Source organism: Melanerpes formicivorus, unplaced genomic scaffold (genome assembly GCF_026170545.1).
Source record: "Melanerpes formicivorus ecotype bairdi unplaced genomic scaffold, bMelFor1.0.p_v2 SCAF_6, whole genome shotgun sequence".
Taxonomy (NCBI): Eukaryota; Metazoa; Chordata; class Aves; order Piciformes; family Picidae; genus Melanerpes; species Melanerpes formicivorus.
Window position 1 is genome coordinate 13,565,608 of NW_027142358.1, and position 21,851 is coordinate 13,587,458.

At 43.3% G+C, this 21,851-nt stretch overlaps 1 protein-coding gene across 14 annotated transcripts in view; it reads right to left on the reverse strand.

Moving 5' to 3' along the window:
- Window positions 1-3,639: 3,639 nt before the first annotated feature.
- CAMK2G (calcium/calmodulin dependent protein kinase II gamma) overlaps window positions 3,640-21,851 on the reverse strand; it is a 121,131-nt gene continuing 102,919 nt past the window's right edge. For 4 of the 14 annotated variants that reach the window (XM_068139833.1, XM_068139834.1, XM_068139839.1 and 1 more), the window contains 9 exons: window positions 19,131-19,199; window positions 17,461-17,505; window positions 16,791-16,839; window positions 14,444-14,557; window positions 12,660-12,785; window positions 10,805-10,880; window positions 10,207-10,301; window positions 8,877-9,122; window positions 3,640-6,388 (listed from right to left, as the gene is read on the reverse strand). In XM_068139833.1, the coding sequence (XP_067995934.1) occupies window positions 8,890-9,122; window positions 10,207-10,301; window positions 10,805-10,880; window positions 12,660-12,785; window positions 14,444-14,557; window positions 16,791-16,839; window positions 17,461-17,505; window positions 19,131-19,199 (807 nt within the window). In that variant the 3' untranslated portion in view covers window positions 3,640-6,388; window positions 8,877-8,889. The remainder of the gene's footprint in view (window positions 6,389-8,876; window positions 9,123-10,206; window positions 10,302-10,804; window positions 10,881-12,659; window positions 12,786-14,443; window positions 14,558-16,790; window positions 16,840-17,460; window positions 17,506-19,130; window positions 19,200-21,851) is intronic. The other 10 variants (XM_068139836.1, XM_068139837.1, XM_068139838.1 and 7 more) reach the window with 5 other exon arrangements.

The following is a 21,851-nucleotide window of genomic DNA, read 5'->3' on the forward strand; positions in this document are numbered from 1 at the left end:
AAGTATAGAAGAAATTATTTGCTTAAAATTCTTCATACTACTACACACTGACCAGTAAATTCCTGTTCCTTACTTGGCAGGCAGGCAGTGCATTCCTGCAGGTGAGCAGTTCTCAGACACTAAGTATTTTAAGGGGAAAATTCACAACCCTCCGCTCAATCCACTTTAAGTGCCTCCAAGGACCACCTTTCTCAACTCCAAAATAAATGTATACTAACTCCAAATAAACAAGCATTCCAGGCTTATTAGTCCACAATCCTAAAACTTTCAAATTCTCAGGGAAAACAAGAAACAAAACAAAACCACCCCACCCAAAGAACAAACACACCCACAAACAAAAAGACAAACAAATCAACCAACTGCCCTCTGGGATGAGAAACAGCAATACCACTCAGCTGTTCTGCATCACTGTTCATCAGCCTCTTCCTGCAGTTTCTACAGAGGTCAGTTTCATTATCTAAATGACAAATGGGAAAGCTGAAGTAGAGAGTATACAAGTGTTGTCTGCAGTCACCCTACAGGGCCATGTCAGCACCAGACATAGATCACTAATCTCCTGATAGCTAGGCAAATGCTCTATCCATTTGTCTACATTATCAGTGACACATATCAGGTAACAGTTTGGTAATAGAATGGAAAGAGTACTGGCACCTGAGGTCTAGTTCTGCTCATCTCTCCCCCCACATTTCATAAATACTATAGCATAAAGCATCCTGCTAGACTTTGTGTCAGTAGCCCAGCAAGTATAGATCAGTCCTAGTTTAAAGGGAAAACTGATTTGGTCTCAAATGTAAACTGACATCAACTATAGGTGTCCACAGGGAATCAAGCAATGTGTACAAGCATTCATGTGCAGGTATTGGGGGAGAGAGGGAGAAAACATAGAAAACCATGATCACACATCTCTTGAGCATAGAGGTGGCAAAATGCCATAAGCAGATTTTAACCAGATATGGCATACTGGAAACATTTCTGGGAATAGCACTGCTTCATAGCTCAATACTGGAGCCATCACACTGCAGGCAAGTACTATTTCAACTCCATGCTGTCAGCTAAGACTCCTTTTTCTGGAGCAGATTATATCACATTCTTCAGTTTCCTGCTAACAAACTGACTAACAGTGCACCTGCAAGCAGCAGATGCAGTACAGTTTAAATGGGATGCAATCACCTCTTCTACATGTACTTAAATCACACATACACAGGGACCTTTGGAGAAACCTCATGCTACATAAATATTCTTGAGGTAAGCATTAGTCTGACTACTGTGCTTTCAGCAAGTGTCTAAATTACTATAGTCTTAGTTAAAAGAGCTACTAAGAACATGGGAAATCATCACTAACTTTACTGGGATTTTCCTAGTGCGTATCATATACTGCAAAATTTCTTCAAACATTGTTAAGATATGATTAACTGCTTCAGAAGAGACCTTACCTGATGAATGGTACTGCCTTAGATGTCAGAAATTATAACAGAACCTCTCTGCTTCCACAATAGCATGAACTATCTCTCCTGGCTATAAACAGATTATCTTCAGTGCCAGTGAGAGGGCTGTAAAATTCTTACTTTCTCCCTTTAAACACTAAGGACAATTTTCCTCTTGATTTATCAGGCAGCAAAAGCAATCATCTCTTTGAGCAGCAGCAACTGACACTATTTACTGGGTAACTGTTGTAGTTAGAGGGGATTAAGCACACTGAGCTCTCTTTGGCTGATAAGGCAAAGCAACCCCCTGCCATCTGCAGGGCTTCCCAGTTGCACCTGAGAACAACTCAGGGAAGATGGAGGTCGCCAAGCCTGCCAAACTGGGGGCACAAAAGCCAGGAAGAGCACCTCAGGCTTAGCTGCAGCCACAACAAAACAAGAGACGTATCCCCAGTGCAATCACAGCAGCAATTGCGCCATACCTGACACACACTCAGCTGCCAAAAGGCCAGCGGCAGCTGGAGACAGAAAAAAGCACACAAACATCTGTCCCACCACAGCCATGCTCCCTGCACACTTGGGAAGAGGTCTGAGCAGAAGGCATGAGCAACACATGCTGCAGGATCAGTGCTGAGCCAGCCTGCCCTGAGCAGAGTGCAAGGTGAAAAATAATAGAAAAATGCCAAAGCAGCAAAGGCTGAGTGGAACAAAGCCTACCCAAGTGAACATAAATGAAATGCTAATACCAACAGGCAGTATATAAACAAAATGAGCTAAACCAAACTAACTTCTAACCTTGTTAGGAAATAATAGACTTGTTTAGGTTGGAAAAGACATTTAAGACCAAACCCACCCATTAAACCACCACAGCCAAGGCCACTACTAAACCCTATCAGCCTGTTCCAAAGCTTACAAACCTTTTGGTGAAGAAATCTGTCCTAATATTCAAGCTAAAACTTCCCTGGGATAAGTTGAGGCCATTCATTGCCTTTTGTCCTGCTACTTGCTGTTTGGGAGGAGACCAACAGCCATGTCACTACAGCCTCTTTTCAAGTAGTTGTAGAGAGCACTAAGGTCTCCCCTCAGCCTCCTTTTCTCCAGACTGAACAACCCCAGTTCCCTCAGCTGCTCCTAGAGCCCTCACCAGCCTCATTGCCTTCTTTGGACATGCTGAAGCACTTCAGTCTCTTTCTTGCAGTGAAGGGCCTAAAACTGAACACAGTACTCAAGATGCAGCCTCACCCATACACAGTACAGGGTGACAATCATTTTCCTAGTGCTGCTTTATCTGATACAGGACACAATGCTCTTGGCTTTCTTGGCCACCTGGGCACCCTGGTGGCTCATGTTCACCTAGCTGTGATTCAACACCACCAGGTCATTTTCTGCTGGGGAGCTTTCAAGCCACTCTTTCCCAAGCCTGTACTGTTGCATCTGACCCGAGTGCAGTACCCAGCACTTGGCCTTGCTGAACCTCAACCTATGGATCTGTCCTTCCAAACACCTCTGTAAGTGCCCTCCTACCCTCAAGCAGGTCAACACTCCCTCACAGCTTGGTGTCATCTGCAAACTTACTGAGGGTGCACTCGATCCCCTTGCCTGGATCACTGGTAAAGCTATTCAACAGAACTGGCCCCATTACTGGAGCCCTGGGGAACATCACTTGTGTGTGTTGCTTATGCTGCTAGACTAGGCCAATTTGCTCAGGTGAGTTGGTGATCTGTGCCCCCACAGGAGCATGCCATTTAGTACACAAAATGTGTTGGCTCACAAATACAAGAGCTGCCATCCAAGTTCAACATGTTTATATCAGACGAACCTAATGGCAAGACAGCTTCTCCCACAAAGAATATGAAATATTGGTGAGGAAAATGAGAAACATAGTAAGAGCAGAGCCTTGCCAAGAATTAGGCTATCAGGAACAGAAGCAACATTTCTCTGCTGGTCAGGGAAATGCCATAATATTCATTTAAACAGGTTCTGTTGATGCCATAATAGTTATTTAAACAGGTTCTGTTGTTCCCCTGTTTTTATTAACCCCAGTATTTTTTTTCATTTTGGGTATGATAACACCTTTTTTCATTTGTAAACGTATTTTAAAATCAAATTATTAACTGACACAACAAAAGCTTTGCACATTGATTCTTATCTCAGAAGTGCAAATTCCACATTGTGCCATGGCTTAAGAGAAAAACATGACACTGAGAACTTTGCACTGTTTAAATGTTATTTTATTAAATATCTTCAGTTCAAGGTTTCATTGTAACAAAGCTATGAAGGTTCTACCAACATTCAGACCAAACAAACAAACACTAGCTAACTTTAATTATTTCTATATCATGCAAAGATTCTGCATCAAATGCCTTCCATTTCCTGTTTAAAATGTGATATTCATAATATATCTTATATAGATGCTTATATTAGCCCCATAAGAGAACATTAAGGATGCTAAAGGTGTACAGCTGTGTTTGATAATGGCCATACCAAGCTAAGGTTCTCATTAACATAAAAGGAAATAAAATAAACAAACAACCAAAAGAGAGTTTGTCTCCAAGACTGTGCAAAACCAAAAAACCCAAGAGCTCTTTTAAAATTTTCTCTGAAAGATGCAGATGCTTAATACAGAGGGTTTTCTTTGTAATTATTAATAACCATCAGGTAAAGAGACAAGGAAAATCAGACCTAAAGAAGGCATGCATAATGTTTTGTATTTATTTTTTTTAAACGGCATAATTGCAATCTCCTGTCTGCTTTCTCTTTGTGGCTTTAAAAAGTATCCGAATAAAATATCAAGGCTTTTTACTTTTCCACTTCACACACTAGCTTAGTGCTGTCTTAAAAAGGTTTCAAAATAATAAAATCTAGTGTTTGCCCTCCATGGGTTTCATCCTACCACTTGTCCCCGTCATGGTGGAGGGAGGAAGAAAAAGGTATTTACGTAGACAAACACGGGAAGTGTGGATGGTCTTTTCCTTCATCAGGGCAGGCCTAGCTGATCTAATCCTAGTGTGGGATAGCACCTCTCTAACAAAGGGAGCAGAGAACTAACTGTTGCAAAGTGACAGCTCTTCTTAGTGTAACAGCTTTTATTTTCTGCATTAAATAAGGATTAAGTTTCCAAATTGGCTTCCTTCTCTTCTTTACCCTGTAAAAAGGTGGCCTCACAGTTACTATGCTGTCAATGCAATCACTTGAACTCCCTTGAAAGATACAAAAAAATGATAGGGGTAGATAGAAATTCAGGTAAAAGCCCATCCCAACTTCTGCAAGTCATGCCTTCCCTTGGTCAAGACAAATCCTGTGAGGCCTGCCAGAAAGGCCCTATTTTTCTTCTAAGAGGGCTAAGCTCCCTCCTTGGTAAGGTCAACAAAACACTTCCACATTCCACACTCAGTGAATAAAGGAAATGGACTCCTTTTGCAGCAAAGAAAGGAAGATGAACTGACCCAAAGGACAAACATCAGATCACATGTGCTCATTTCCTTTCTCATCTGCTTCATGAGGTATCCTCTAACACCCAGAGGCAATATAGGGAGATGGCCCAGAGTCCTTCAGCTACAGTTTTTGAGGTTCTGATCTGACAGTTTTCTGTGTTACAACATCACTGTAAAAAATAGAAAAATTATCCAAATAAACACTAGTAAACATGACACTTACAAACATTAGATGGGTTGGTTAATTGTGAGGAAAAGCACCTGGCTGGGACTGCTGGCTCCCACTGCTGTTTTACTGGGAGACCAAACACACTGAACAGGAGGCCAGGTAACTCCTTTAATTCTACGGGTGCATATATTTCAGTATAAAAAACACACGCTATTTATGCCTCATATAGGAGTGTATGTGCAAGTTTTTATGAAGAACATAACACTAAGGGTTTTGTCTGCTTCATAAGGAACACGTGTTCTGCAGCACTGTGGATCCCAACTATACTACTAGCAAGGAAAAAAAACTAAAAAATAGAAAATTCCATACATTTACCCTCATCCTCCAAAATCTCAGCTCTTAATGCAATGCTTTATTATTTTGTTAAGTTAAATAAGCTGTCTTCAAACCTCCAGGTAGTGGCTGTTTCTAAAACCAGTATCTCTGAAGAGCAAGCTTTCATTTAAGTTATATTCACTTAAACCCATTTTTTTAATCCCTACTTTGACCTTTAGTTTTAAATCAACATCCTACTTTTGTGTTTTTTTTTCTTTACAAGAGAAACCAAACAAGCAAACAAACAAAACAAAACAAAACAAAAAAAAAAAAAAAAAAAAAAAAGAAAAAGTCTGTTTTGGGATCCAGCAGCCGAGCAACCAGCTTTCCATAGCGCTCTTGCTGTGCAGAAACAGGCTGCAGTCAGTCTGCCAGGCAACGGGATGAGAAGCACCTCCTCTCTCTTGAGCCCCAGTCTTCACACTGGCTCCTCTGGGGTCTCTTCACTACCTCTCACTGACTGAGGTTGCAACACAGCCTGAATGCGATGCTAGCTTCCACCATGGCTTTGTGAAGCACAGTTCAGCCATCCACTGCTCAAGCCGCCTCCTTTTTCGCTCTCTTTCTCTCTCCTTCACTTTTGCATTCCCCCTCACTTCATTTCTGAAAGATGTTCCAGCTGCTGCCATTTTCTTAGCCCTGGGGGAGAGGGCATGTTGGATAATCTGTCATTTATTTAGCATTATTCCTGGTTGTTTTTTTAATTATTTTATACAAACAACATGTCTCTTTTTTTTCCTTTTTAAGATTTAAAAACACCTTCTTACAGCAGAAACAGACACGATGGATCCATGGAAAACAACAGAAAGGCAGCGCCCAGAGCATCAGATGCATGCAGGGTTTCGTGCATTTGGCTGCTGCCTGTTTGTACTTTGTATTTTTTTTTTTTTAATGTCAAAACAGACATGACCACTGCTGTCACTCAGGCACTCCAGAGCTGCTCGCTAAGAAGATATTGCCCTCCAGCTGAGTATCTCCACAAGTTGCTGCGGTCAGGAAGAAGCAGTGTCCATCCAGAAAGGAGAGGGGAAAACAGGATGGAAGATGGAAAGAAATAAAGCCAAATGTTAGCTGTATACGATTAATAAACCACCTTTTTTACAGGCTAATTACTTGATGCAGGCAGAAACCCTTTCTAATGCAGGGCAGATGGGGGCTTGTGAGGAGAGCCCTCACAAGAGGTACACACTTTCCCTTCCAGTTGGCTGAGTGGGCCAATGAAAATGAACTACTTGCTAAAATTAATTACTTGCTTGATTGGAGCAGACCTGGGCCCACTATATACTAGTGATGTTCCAGATGTTGAAGAAGTTTCCCAAAGGGTGATCAAAAGCTCTTGTCCTAAGAACAGTTTCTTCCTCACTTCCCATTGGCTTTTGCCTTGAACTGAAATATTTATTTTTAAATCTTCAGTAATTTTGTCTCTGAATGTTCTCAATATTCAAGTAAGTGTATGAGCTTTTCTGCAGTTTTGCATAGTTGTAGCCCTAGTGGCTGCTTTTAGTAAGGGCTTCTCCTAGGTAATCATCTTCTCTTGAATTACTGAATTTATTTGGATCAGTTTTAAGTTTTTCTGATTTGTTGTTGTTTTTTCCCCAGCATTGTTCTGCCATGAAATGCAGCCAAATCTTTTCTACCATTTCTTGGAAATCTTTGTAACAAACTCTCTTACGAGTTTCCTCCCTTCTCGGTTTCTTCTCTTTTGTTAGACAAAGTCCTCTGATTAACCTCCAACTTCTTTTACAGCTGCAGTTTCCTTTTAAGATGACTTACCCAAAACTGAACTCTGCCTTCCAGGTGAGAACACACCACTGCTTTCTATTTAAGAATTCTTCCTCACTTCATTCCTTCTTCATCTTTACCCTTCACTGCATGTGGGCCAATGCTTGCTCCTAAATGATTCAAGCATGTTCAGATGGAGGCTGCCCACACTAACCTCACTCCCAATTGCATGTAGTTACACTTCCTTCAGAACTCAAAAATGCATGCAAATATTTCAACTTAAATTTCATTTATGGGGTAGGAGGTTTTTTAAACATTGCTTTAACCAATGATTTGTGGTTAGCAAATGGCTTTTGCTGTGCAGTTTTCAGAAACCCTCCATCACATACTTTTGGAAGGGGTGCAACATTTCAGGATCCAAGTCAAGGAAACATACATCTGCTGTAGCAGCTAAGATTTCCCATTCCTAAACTTCCTCAAACCTCTTAGGCATAGCCACTAGGTCATACCAATCTTAAATTTCATAAATTTCTTCTGCAAATTCTTCTGCAAATCTAGGCCAGAAGTCTCCCTCAATAACGCTGTGACAAAAACCTCATGCAAGTAAGGGGTTGTTTCTGTTTCCCTGCAAAGACTATCATTCTCACTGTCTTACTCTCTGGAAATTGAGCTGATTGTCCAGCTCTCTTAAAACCTTCTCTGCTTCTGGTGACCACAATGAACTTTTGCTTTTCAAATTCCATCTGTGAGCACTGAAGTTTCTTTATGATAGTTCACACTACTTTCCATTACCTTCAGTAGGATTGAAGCCCTCAGAGTACATAAAAATAAAAACTGCTCTTGGCTTTTTCTCAAGTAGTACACAAGACTACAGGTTCATCCTCAAATTACTACATTTAAAAAAACTTGTCTCCCAGCTTTAGATGTTTTTTGTGTTTGCTCCTAAATAGAAAATCTTTAGTAAAAAGGTCCTAAGATTAAGAGACTTCGATCTTTAAAATTAATGTAATATATACTTCAGTGTAGAATGAAAGAAGTCATATCTGACTAAAAGAAACCAGTAAGGCAATAAACAAAGTAAATAGATCTGATGTCTTTTTGGAGCATGCAACAAATTACTTAATTTTAAACTTCATAACAAATTTCCTCCAATGCTGAACTGTGGCAAGCTAATCAAGGATATTTGAAATCCTTTGATATTGTTATTTGTTTAGATTTATTCTTTTTTTCTCTGAGTCTTCTCAACATTGGGTACTAAATAGTTCCTGCTAATTGGAAAATCAGTAGTAAAATTTACATGAATAAATCTTTACCCCTATGGCACAGAAATTGTTCCGTATAATTTTTGCAATATGATCTCTAGAATACAACATTCTCATCAAAAAAGTTCACTGAAATCACCCTCAGCATGTAAATGCAGATCACAGCTTAGAAACAGCAAGCCTGTGCACAGCATGAGATGCTCTAGATTAGCACTCTGTCCAAGCACAGACCTGAGTATCTGGGAGGAAGCATTGCTGCCACAAGGGTAGTAACTATATTCAGGAACAAGCTTCTGGCACATTACTCCAGACTGTCAGGAGTGGCAGATAATCCTGCTAAGTCTAGAGGTCAGAACTTACCAAAAGTATTTAGTGTACAGACAACAAAAAATGTTTCTCTCACAGCCACTAAACAGCCTTGACTACTGAATCCTCACGCACAACACCTTTAGTTTTATGTGTGATATACTCCTTCCCTGATAGTGCATACCCGTATTTGATCCTCACTGGAGAGGTGCTGCAGGCGCTCCAGAGCAGTGGTAGTGGACGTTCAGCCACTTGCCATCTCGGCGGTGCCAGACACGGGTCTCTTCAGACTGCGTGGTGCGGGGCCGGCCTTGGCCATCAATGTATTGAGTCAGGCGGATGTACGCAATGCAGGCAGCATCTTCACCAATGACATGGACATGAGGGTTCAGGATGGTGGTGTGTATTGGCTTGCTGTTCTTCGACAGTACTGGCAGAACATGCAAAACCATCAGAGTCTTACTGCCAAGAAGGAACAGCCCCCTACATACTCCAACCTCTTTTGTATTCTACTCACCTTCCACTGGATTCTGGGATAAAATAAAAATTGCTCCTGCAATTTTCCAGTAAAAATCCAAGCAATTTCCACCCCCCTACCACCTGTTCATTCTTAGGAACTCTGCACTTGCTATTGCCTAGAAAACCCTGACCCCTTGGCTCCCACTTCTTCTGCAAAGACTACTCGCCACTTTTTCAACACCAGTGCTGATGTTTCTTCAGTTACAGGAAAAAATCTTATATTAACAGAATATTGCTGCAAAAGAGTCAATAATCAGGAGGTCTTTAAGCTAGTCCTGTATTAAGTATGAACAAGCCTCAGAGAAGTGAGGCTTTTGAGAGACAAAGTATTTGCATAGTTAGAGCACTAGAAATTGCCAGTACTAAGGCTCTTGACCTAACCCCCAAAATAAAACAAACTCAACAGCTCAGGATTTAAATTTCAATTATCTCATCCTATGGAAACATCTAAGAAAGGAGGCAAATCCACTAGCATAAATGACAGCATTTCTCCCAACTCTTTTCCCTGCCCCAGGCTGGCAAGGTGACCCTTGTATCCACACAGCAGGTTCATTAGGTATTAAGAGATCTGAAATGGTCCATGAAAAACTCAAAGTGAAGGTGTGACTGATTTGTGCGTGACTATCTATTTCTGACAATTTACTGTGTCTACCCCAAATACACAATATTGTTTGCATCAAAATATGCTCATCTTTTCCATTTCCATATCAGTAGGAAATCCAGTGCCTCAGATTTTTAAAGCTCTGCAGTCTGTGCTTACAAAATATTTGCACCAAGCAAACTGTGTGCCTACACTGGATGGATCTGGGTATTAGAATTGAAATTGTTGCTGAAAAAGGCTTTTGAGAAAAAGAATGCTGGTTCTTACAAATGCATTATAACGCAGGCACAATCAGTTCAGTACTGCCAGCTCCCCCTGCCCCTCCCCCCCACCAATGTGGCATAAATTAAGATTAGAGAGAAAGCTGTTGGTGTTACCAAATCTACCCACTCACAGTTCTCAAAGTAAAACTTATGGAAATCCATTCCTTCAACCAGGTTCCCCAGTGCTTCAGGTTCAAATGAGGTCAAACCAGGATCACAGATTTTTCTGCAAAGAAAATCACCACAGGCTTGCAGTCTGCATTTGAGTGCAACGGCTATTTACACAATGAAATGCTGATATGTCATTTGACTTACACCCCATGTCCACCTAACTACTTCCCTACTCCAAGGAGTAAATCCCTGGAGGACTCAATCCTCCTGCAACAAGAAGGAATTGGTGTCACTTGGCTTTTCACACAAAACAAGCACATTAGTTTCTGGCTTCTCTTTTATTCTATTTTTGCCCAACTCACTGTCCTCCTTGCTGCTTTTCTTACAAAGCCAGGACATTTTCCTCCCCTTTGTCACTCCTATTGCTGTTTGATACCTGAGTTTTACTTGATGTTCATTTGGAGAGCTCTGCCCTACCCCTACTCCTAACTGATGGAGGCTAGAATACATAAAACTTTTTAGCATCCCTGAGTGGATGACAGCTTCTCATATCCAGGAACCAGAACATTGCTTGCACACAAACTGATGAATGACACATCAAAAGACATCCGTACTTACGTATAAGCCTCAAAGTCTCCATTGTTGATGGCTTCTATGAGCTGCTCTGTTATCTTAATGATTTCTTGCTTACGCACTGCAAACGAGGAGGAAGAGCAATTGAACTTTGTGTAAGACTTAAGTGGGAATATGAGGCTAGTGAATGCTTTCTACAAGCAATCTGGGGAGCACCATTAGTCTAGATCTCATAGGATGCTGCTCCCTGCATTCTGGAGCTATGCAATAATGACAGCCATCCACGTGAGGGTAGGAGGGCAGTGGTATGAAAGGGGAATAGTGATCCCAAAATGCACAACAAAAGGAAATAAAGAGGTATGTACTTCAATTATTTTTCTTCTAGAAAGGTCTCAGGCAACAGAGGTGTCTCCTGGATGACAGTCTGAGAGGCTTCTGGGGAGTCTGACCAATGAATGTCAGTGAACCTGCCAATGTGAAGCACTTGTCTGGCAATTTGAGGTGTGGAAACCCTTCACCACAGTAGTCATATACACAAACCAAGCCAACTAGAAAACGTCCCCAAACAACTTGCTTATCACCATCACCAATACCTGTTATTAGGAAAGCCACAAAGAAGCAACTGGGATGTGTAGAGATGACTTCCAAAAGCTAGAAAGACAACTGCAGCAGGATGGATGGGTTGGATGGACATGTCCTAGCTATATATTAGTATGTGTTCTGTTCCTCAGGCAGTTAGCTTAGGTCAATCCAAACCCTACAGCACAATCCTATTCAGTATTCTGAACAGCACTACCATTAACCTAACCCAGTACACTGGACTTCAAAGCAAATGGAGATGGGGGCTAACCATCAACTGTTATTTGGATCCTCTCTGTCCAGTACCTCTGCATTCCCTTCTCTTGGTTTCCCACAACAAATTGTCCAGGCCACACACCTTCTGAGGTTTTTCACAACCCCTGCTCACAAAAGCAAGGGAGCTGGCTTTGTCACTGAGCCTGTACACATTTCCACACATTGAAAGACATATACAGCACATGGATAAAAAGTACACAGTAGGCTATGTTTATTGTGAAAAACAAGTAAGCTGTATGGAATTGCTTCTGCATGAAGCAGGGTTACCTGCTGGATTTTCCTCCCATGCAGGCACACACCAATGTGTGCAGTATTGAAAATGGAGTCCATGGGAAAGATTCCATTTGGGATGAGTGAGACAACCTGCCAAGCACGGCCCTAACTCACCTCACAGAGATTTGTACCCCCTTCCCAAATGTCACTATGCAGCAGCACCAACCCTGTCATTCAACACAAGTCCATTCCATCAGACTGCACACCTTCATGCTTTCACTACATGTCCCGAGCTACAGCCAGCACACAGGTGATCCGACCCACGTTTTCCGTAGGACATCGGGGAAGGCATATGCTCCTGCCTCTCCTGAGGAATGCCCGGGGCCTCCAATTGCGGAGCTGCACAGAGAGGCGGCAGGCAGACAGCGAAGTAGCGGGGCACGACAGCGACTGGCGCTGTCTCCCTGCCTACTTCGAGAGCCCCAAGGGACAGCCGACAGCAGGGCCCAGCCCGCGGGCCGCAAAAGGACACAGGGCACGAAGCCACGCTTTCGGCAGTGCCGTTTGCGCACCGGACGGAGCTCACACCCGCGGTCTCCGCCCCGGCGGCTGGGGGCGGTCGGGCCGGGCTTGGGGCAGAGCCGCTCCTCGGCGCCGCGCCCGCGGCTCACGCCAGGAGTAATGCGATGAGTTGCGAGGCGCGCTCCGGACCTTTCTGGGTGGGCAGGGCGGTGCAGGGCACACAGGCGGAGAGGACGGGGGGTAAGTTGACATCTAGGGTAACTAGCATTAGTTGCGCTACACCACTACTGCTACCCAGCTGCTAACTTACACGGTGTACTGTTAAGTACAAAGGGAACTACTGGAGTTAGCAAAGGCTCCGACCGAGCACGCTCTAACTCCAATGTCTGCCCTGGGCTGTCCCAGGCAAGAAGCTTCTCTTCACAAGACTGTGTAGCTGCAAAACAAATGTAAGCATTAACATAATAAACAAAAAAATCCAGAAAGCAAAATAAAAAAACAACAAAGTAGTACAAACACACACAGCCTCAGCCCCGGTTGGCACACAGAGCCACATCCCAGCAGCCTCTACCTGCTCTCCTGCCTCTGTCACACAGCAGCTGGGACAGAGACTACTCAGAGAGGCTCCTGTACAGAAGACGTCTCAAAGGAATCACACTAATGCTGCTGAAGGTAGTTTGAGGGTGATCTGAAACACTGGTTAGGGCAGTGACAGAGCAGCACGAGGGCAGGTAAGAAGTGAGAGAAGGGAAAGGGTCAAGCAAACAAAACACTGCAAATCTCAACTCGGGGGGCAGCAGGGTGGGACAAGGCTGCCCCACTTGGCAGAGAAGTGAACTGGCACTTCTCAGCATACCAAGCAAGGCCTTAGTATGAGCAAGAGGAAGTTAAGCAAGCAGTTCACTGCAAAAAAAGGACTTCAGAAGAGATCATTTCCCTTCCGTCCTGGCTGGACAAAACACCTTTCCCATTGCACCTCAAGAACCAGCAGTTCGACAGCCTAGAGCTACTTCAAAAATAAGTAACAGAGAATCTCTGGCTACTGCATTGTATGAGATACTGGTGCTGTCTGCAGAAAGGTAAGGTAAGGAAGAAAGGAGACAACAAAAGAGGACATGCCTGTTCCTTCCTTTTCAGACTGACCTGACCAGAAACTCCAGACATTTCCAATTCACATTGAGGACTCTTCCACTACAGCTCACTATTGTGAGGCAGCTAAGTACAGTATGTTTGTATAGCAGAAAGGCTGGGAATCTCATCTAGATTTTCTCCAACCTGCTAATTTGTTTTTTTCATATTAATTTTTTAAGTTATTCATCCAGAGACTCCTCTACAGAAGCAGCCAATTCAGGAGAGATCAGGCAGATGGCTCTGTAACTGGCTGCCTAACAATGGTACCAGCTAAGCTAGCAAGACAGACACACAAGGTAAAGCGCACAACAGAGAAATGCCGCTCAGTGCCAACATTATCTGAGGATTTTAATTCAGAGCATCTAATAATGGATTCAGAAATGCTATGGGGTCTTCCAGCAGCCACAGCATCCCTTCCAAAGAATCCTTGAAGCATTCTGTAAAACCTGACTTATTCTTACAGTTTGTGAGCACCATCCCTGTTCTGCGGTGCTCTGAAGTTCTTGACAAGCAAGACCAAATTTGGCCCTTGCATATCTTCTCCCTAAGCAGACCTGCACCACTGGTCCTATTTACCACAAGGAAAACTAAGAGAAACAGTGACCTGCCTGAGAAATCCTCAAAAGGCAGTATATCTTTACAAAGAACACATCTCTCCCAAATGAAAGCAAAGAAATGAAATCAGTTAGGATGAGGCTCTGTTTTGGCTTTTGTTTGTTTGCTTTTTCAAAACAGGAAGGAATGGTTTTGAACTTTTTAGTGTGCAAATGAGGGTATTTTGCAGGAAGGGAGATGATTTCTTTTTATTCTGGAGTACTGGAAATGGAAAAAAAAAAAAAACCAAAACACCAACATTCTGGAAGGAAGTTGAGGAAGGGAAAAAATCTTGGGAAAGGAGAAATGGGAAAGGTGGAGGGAGGGGTGGGAAAAAGTTGCCATGAAGCACTGCACCCCTGGACTTACTGGCTGAGAAACAGAGAGAAAGCTGGGACTGCATGGACTCAGTCTGTGTTTTGCTCTCACTGTGCCTCCGTCCTTCAAGCACTGAGCTGCCGTCCCCGGTGGAGAGAGGGGGAGCTAGCATGGCAGGGAATTAAAACACAAACAGAACACGCAAGTTCAGTAAATAAAAAAAGAGAAAGGGAATAGGAGAACATTAAAGAAACCACAATGCTGGGCACAAGACATGCAGGAGTATCCACCAGAGCAAAGCCAAGTAGAGACAGCTCTACAACATGGATCTGCTATACAATTTAGAGTGACACCAGAGACAAGGGCAGGGGGTTGCTACAGTTAGTCCTACCACAGTGGAAACAACATATCCCTGAGGCAACTGCCACTGATGGAGGAAGATGATGTCTCCTACACTATAGGAGGACAGATTTATGTAACCTGTTGTCTACTGAAAATAAAAAACTGGCAGAGGAATTGCACAAGCACCTCCCTTTTCCCAGAGTCATGGCTATGTAGAACACCAAGAACTCCAACACCAAAGCTTTTGGTCTATGTAGTTTTGCTTGAGTGCTTCCTTAAGCTTAGAACATGGAGGAGCAGGAGTTGAAAATAAACACTGGTGAACCCTGCTACACTTAAAACTGAAAAGCTAGGATTACCAGACCTGGCCAGAGCACAGTTACTGTGCAAGTCCCCTTCCTCCCAGCCACTATTCAAATGCTCTCTTCTATTAAAATCATAGTAAAATCTGCTAACCTCTGCCAAAAAAAAAAAAACACACCAAAACAACCCCAACCAAAACAACCCAACTCCTCCCCCCAAAACAACAATAAAAAAAACCACTACCATACCAGAAAACCCAAACCACCAAACAATAAAACTGCCAACCACCACCAAATACCTCAATTAAAATCTCAATTGAATACCTCAATTAAAACCAATGGAGCCATATATAATTCTTCATATATTTAGCCCTGGCTGGTTGTGTCCCCCCCTGCTCCAGTCCTAGCCTTCCTCTCCTCACAGAATTTATATTCACAATTTACAGAACCCATTGATTTAACTGGATCAAGTCTGGGACCTCTCTTGAACAAAAACTGCCAAAGGAGACAAGGTCCTGGACAAATAGCTGTTATGGACAGATCCAGTGGAGATTAGATAAATTGATTTCTTTACCGCACTACCAAAACCACCCAGTTCCCTCAAAACTAGGTTCTGGAACCACAGGTTAGTCTTTGGCAAAAAATTGGGAACAAGTATACTGTACTGTAATGAGATCAAGCCTTATCTGAAACAATCTGTATTGCAGAGCTCATTCACTCCCTGGCACATTTCTGCTCCCTGTGACTCATCAGAAGTAGAGCCAGCAGCTTGAGGCAAGTCACAGGAAAAGCATCAGGAGCTGGCCCAGCTGACAAGAGGTGACATTGCTGCTACCACCACAGAGTCCACATGGATTTTTTTCCCCTGGATATCTAACTCAGATCAACTACAGGGAGTATAAGAATACCTGTCTCAAAGTGCCAACTATTAACACATTTGACTCAGAATGCAAACTTGTGTTCACCTATCCTGAACTTGCTCATTCAGGAAAATGTCTTCTTGTGTTTCTTCAGGAAGGTTGGGAAAATGGCAGCTGCTCAAGCAATGTGAGCAGATATGGGACCCAGAGCTCATTCATCTAAAGAGTTTTACAAGCACAGAATACTTATGATGTAGTCACTGAAAAGTGTGAAATCTCTTCTCAGCCTCTCCCTCTACTTGTATCTCAGTCAGGGACATGAAATATCATTTCCATTTAGGGAAAACAGGCTGAAAATGGTCTTAAACTTAGAAACAAAAAATAGACCCAAAGAGGGAAGGAAGGAAAAAAGAAAAAAGAGGGGGGAAAAAAAGCCCCAAAAGAACAGAAGGGAAGCATGTGTATGTCACTGACTTGATTCCCAGAGAGGGGTCAGAAGGGAAACTGGGCACTAACAGAGAAGTTTCAACTCCCTGTAACTTATAGGGAAGCACAAAACCACAACTAGACTTCAAACTTGAAGGGACTGGTAGGGATTTTCCACACCTAGAAGCAGACTGGAGATGAACAGATTATGATATTTGCAAGAAAAGAATTCCACCTCTGAGAAAAAGCACATTAGCTCAGACCCATCAGTGTTTATATAACACCAAAGGCCAAGTCAGCTGTTTCTCTAACACATGGTCCCACTGTGACAGGAATGACAACATCATTGTGAATTTATGAACTGAGTCAGGCACAAAAATCTTGGAAGATAGTTCAAAGTAATGATCAAATCACCAGGATCCCTTGCCTGCTCTTAACCCTATTTGAAATTACAGGCAAAACACCTACCTTTCAGATCCTCATCTTCAGTTGTGGTGTTACAGCTCTCTGTGGAACCCTGCATGGCAGAACAGAGTATTACCAGGCATCAGCAGTTGGGGGCATGAGTAAATAGTCTGATTTGTTTGTGAAGAAAGATGGGGGAAAGCACAGAAACATTAACAAGGACAGTGGGGAGAGGATGATAAAAGGAAGATTTGAATGGAAGCAGGCCAAATATTAAGCAAAACTTAACAGCATCTCTGCTCAGCTTTAGCATGTTTAAGCCATCCACCCAGAACTTTTACAAGGACAGAAGCTACGAGATTTGCTTCTGTTAGGAAGAAGAATAGCCACAAGAAGCTAAAAGAGGCCTCATCTTTCTCAGAGGAATACATCTCCATTTTCAGAAAAAAAAAAAGAAACTACGTAAGTGCCTGTATCTTCTCTTCCACCCCACATACAAAGAGTGGTGATTACACACCACAGTAGGAAAGAGATTATAATATTTGAACAGTTGTCCCTACTCAGCCTCTTCAGAGGTCCACAGCCATACCACACAACCCTTCCAGTCTACTTCCAGCAGTATTCAGGAGCATGCTACAAACCAGACGGCAGAAAAGTAGAAACCAAATTAAAACACAAAGACAAGAACAAGGAGAGAAGCAGTGGTTTCTCTGTCAACACTCCCATACCTTACCTTTATGCCATCTGTAGCATTATGGACAACAGTTGTTTGAGGCTCCTAGGAAAGGATGGAATAACCATTAAATTCCACTTCCAAAGCATTCTCATTTCTTTTCACTCCCCAGCAAGTAGAGAAAAGGTGACTGACATTTAAAATAAAAACCAAACGACAAACTCCAAACAGCACACATGTGCTTGCGTGCGGGTGCACACACTTCCTGCACAGGTTTCCTGAAGAGAGAGGCTGCACTAAAAGCTACAGTCACAAGGAGACAAAGCCCCCAGCTTCCCTGCAAATGCCCCTAATTACCAGTTTGCCTCCAGTCAGTGAGGCTGGCACAAACACCAGGCAGCAACTGCGCAACCAGTCTGCAGCCTCTGTGCTGTTCATGAAGTAATGACCCCTCAGCAGCATCCTCACTGGAAAATGCTTCAGAAAAGGTAGAGGGGGAGCAGAAGATAAAACTGGGCTGGGGCCTTTGTCTCCCAGTTTTGGGGAAAATTTGCCCAGTATTTTACCTTAAAAAAGGGACATTCATAATTTCCATAATAAAAAGGGGATAAGTCAGACTACCTCACTGCCTCTCAGAGAGGAGTTGCTAAGGAGTTGGACTGTGAAAAAAGGTACATATGCCTCAAAGTGTCTAAAATTAGACCAAATTTCAATAACAACAAAATTAATAATTTAGAAAGGCGCTCTCAATATCAAAACCATCATAAACAAAATCAGTGAAGAGAAAGCAGAAAATTATGAAGTGTCCCAAGAACGTTTCATTCTACAACACACACAAAACCATCAAATCCTACCCTCCCAGCACCCTCAAAAATGCCAGATCCAACTCTCCAGAGACACGAAACAAAAACCAGCTACCAGGCTTATTGGTGCTAACTAGCTCCTTCCTCCAGTCACCCTTCACTACCAGGCAGGACAACACTTCAGGATCCTGCATCACTCCTCCCACTGCTCTCACTCTTGCAGGGTGACTCAAAGTTGGCAACAGGGACTGACAGTGCAGTGATGTACACTCACCCATCCACCTCTGTCACCGGCCTGTCATCAGACACTGCTGCCTGGTCTTCCAAGCACACAGAAGCAGACCACACTGAGCTGTGCCATTAGATGCACTAGGCACAGAGGGCACACTATGAGGCCTGCTGCACACAGCCCAAACAGAAAATGCTAGCCCAGCAAGTCAGTGAGCTGTAGAGAATCAACTACAAGTAAGCAGGCCAGATGGACAACAAAGGATTACTCTAAAACCCTTTGCCTGCCCTTTCTTCTGTGCTGTCCTGAAGTCCACCCTCAATTTCCTGCACACTGGAGAGCAGCTGGAACTTGCCATTCTCTTCTTTCGAACTATCCTCTCCAAAGCCAGCAGGAACAGTTGAACAGGACACACAGAACTATACAGGGAGGGCACACAGGGAAGTCCAGGCAAGCTGCGATCCCCACATCCAACCACAGCTCTGCTCAGCACCCCCACCCCAAAGCCTGTGAGGCTGTGATCAGGCCCCACAGCAGCACAGGGACACAAACAGAACAAAGCCAAAACACAAGCTGAAACAGAGCAGCACAAGCAGCGCTTGGGATGGGGTTGGGGAGCAGGGAAGGAAAGAAGGGAAGAGGACAGAATCAAAATTAAACCAAACAGGAAAAAAAAAAATAGTGGTTGGGGAAGATACCATGGACGTCTGCACTGGGGGTGTTTCTTTTGCAGTGCTTACTATACTGGTTTTGTTGTTGCTCTGTGGCTGAGACAGAAAAACATGGTTTTAGTTTCCCTGCAAGGCAGCAGAGGCAGCAAGAAAATGACAGTATTGCTTCCACCCCAACCAGCTCTTCACACCCACCCCTCCCCATAGGCTCAATCACCAAGAGGGAGGACAAAGGAGTACTGCTCGGGTCACTAGACATCATCCTTCCCTCAGAAGCAACGGATGTACAGGATGTACCAGAACCCAAATATGCGTGGAGTGCTAGAGCTATAAAGAAGAAAAAAGGCAGCAGCCCAAAGGGATATGGAGAATCCTGCAATAAGCACCCATGAAAGTATTTGGCAAGGAAGAATGAGAGGGCAGCAGTCCCAAGAGAAAGAGACTACAGAATTGAGAGATACACAATAACAACAGTGCAGTTTCAAACAGGGGACAAATAGGAGTCATGTTTGAGTGTGCAGGAACACCCAAAGTATGCAGGAACAGTCCTAGGTATGTGATGATGCTGAGGGTCCCAGGGGATCTACTGATGCAAGAAAAAATGTGGTTAGCCCTATAAAAGGCAGAGAAAACATGAGGCACGGTGTGCTGTGTCCCTGCTGTGACTGGAACAAAGAGATTTCAGGACCAAAATATGAAAAGGGATGGGATGCAAGGAAAAAGACATGCAGTTCCCCATGTAGCAAGTTCTCTGGATGGTTCCCAGTAGTTTTGCATCTTTCTTCAGTCTCTCTCTTGTAGCTGTTTTAGAAGAATGGAATCTCAATTTGCTGCATTCACATTGCATAACAGTGAGGCAGTCACCATCTTGCTGCAAAGAAATGTCTCATTTGAGTCACATATGGCAGTTACATCAGGGATGAGCAAAATCTATACTTGTAAGAAGCCTAACCTGTGTCAAGATCACAAATCCCTTCAGTTACTGGAGAATTAGGCCCACAATTACACTGCTGTATATACAGCTCTCTATGAGACACCACTAACAAAGTCCCTGCTGTACAGATCCTGGTATGACATGGGAGCTCACAGCAGTGTGGCCTCATTACACCTGCTCTCTGTCCCACTATCCTTGGTGAGTGCAAACTCATACTACAAAACATGAGGACCTCATCACCCAGCAACCACCCCAAAGGAGGCAGAAGTCAAATGCTGAGGTGGAAAACATCTGCCAAAGGTTTAATTATGTCAGCCAGAAACAGATTCGATAAGGCTGACAATTCATGCACGCACCTACTAATACTTCAGTTTTCCTTAGCAAACAGCATGTCTTGGCTTAGCTACAACCCTTTTGGAGAGGAAGAGGGAGGAGAAACAGAAGATAAAGATGGCGCAGGTGGAGAGGGGAGGAAGTACAAGATTGAGGCAGTAATTAATTCTTTAGAAGTCCATAGAAAAAAGTAAAATATGATACACTATCTCCAAAGCTAAGAAAGGAGAAATGCTTCACAAATACTGTTTATTGCCTCTTCCTATACATCCCTGCATAGTCCTAAGACTTTGGCCTTCCAAGAGCTTTGCTTTGTGCATTTATTTCCATCCTGATGGCAGAGATGTCAGGCTACTATGGATGTAAGACAGGAGCAGATCAACCTGAAAAAAAATAATCCCAAGATATTTTGTGGCATAAACACAACAAAACTTTTGGCAACATCTGGGTTCATCCCTCCACACAGCACTGAGGTTCCCATACTTCTTCAGAAATGGTGATCCTAATATGGAGGTCTGTTTTCCAAACCTCTTCAACTGAGAAGGGCACTGCCCATTTTTTGTTGTCCACTGGGATGAGAAGGCAAAATTAGATTGAAAGAAGCTATACAAAACTATTTTAACTTTTTTGGAAGGCTACACAACTGAGGCCAAATGGGAAAAAAAGCCAAAAACATCCAGGAAGCCACTGTTCTGAAAAAAAAAAGTGGACAGCAGCTTGCTAGCTGCGTGAAGTCACCTTACAAAGTGCAAACCTTCACACACCCAATGCACACAGCCTACTCCCTAAGCTGCACTGGACACGCAGTTTTTCTATCATACTCTTCGCCAGCCAAAGGGCCGAAGCTGACCCAATGTTTGCTTGTCCATAATCGCATAGCATTTTACTCCAGGACAGAGTCACAAGGAAATAAGAAGCAGAAGATGTAGCCTAAGCATTTTTTCCACAACTCTTTCTCAGCCAATGCTATCTGACATCCTGAGCTTCCCACACACAGTCACATCTTGTGGTCACCTAACCAATTGCCCTTCACTGGCTCGTCCTTCCCAGAGCCTCAGGTAGTACAGTCAACTCTTACACCTCCTTCCCCTCCTACTGTCAGTCAACACCACAGTCACTGGGCAGGCTACAATCCTGGGTAATTCACAGCAGTACAGCTCAAATTAAAAGAGGCCAATTCACCTAAAAAGGTGCCAGGAACTTAAAAGTCTGTTGAAGACAATTAGTATTGGCACTGTAGTTGGCAGCATTTCCTGAGCCAGATGAGACACAGACAGACACAACCAACACACAGGGTGCAAGAGGAAGAAAACAGGCCAGTGATCATATCGCTAGGGACGTACTTTTCTAACTATCTATAAAAAAACAAGTACTAACACTTGGGATGTCTCTTTTTAGCCATCACAGCTGCTTTCACACTTTCTGAGGCTGACATTTACACAGTTTACATGTCCCAACTGCTTTAAAACAACATGTAATGG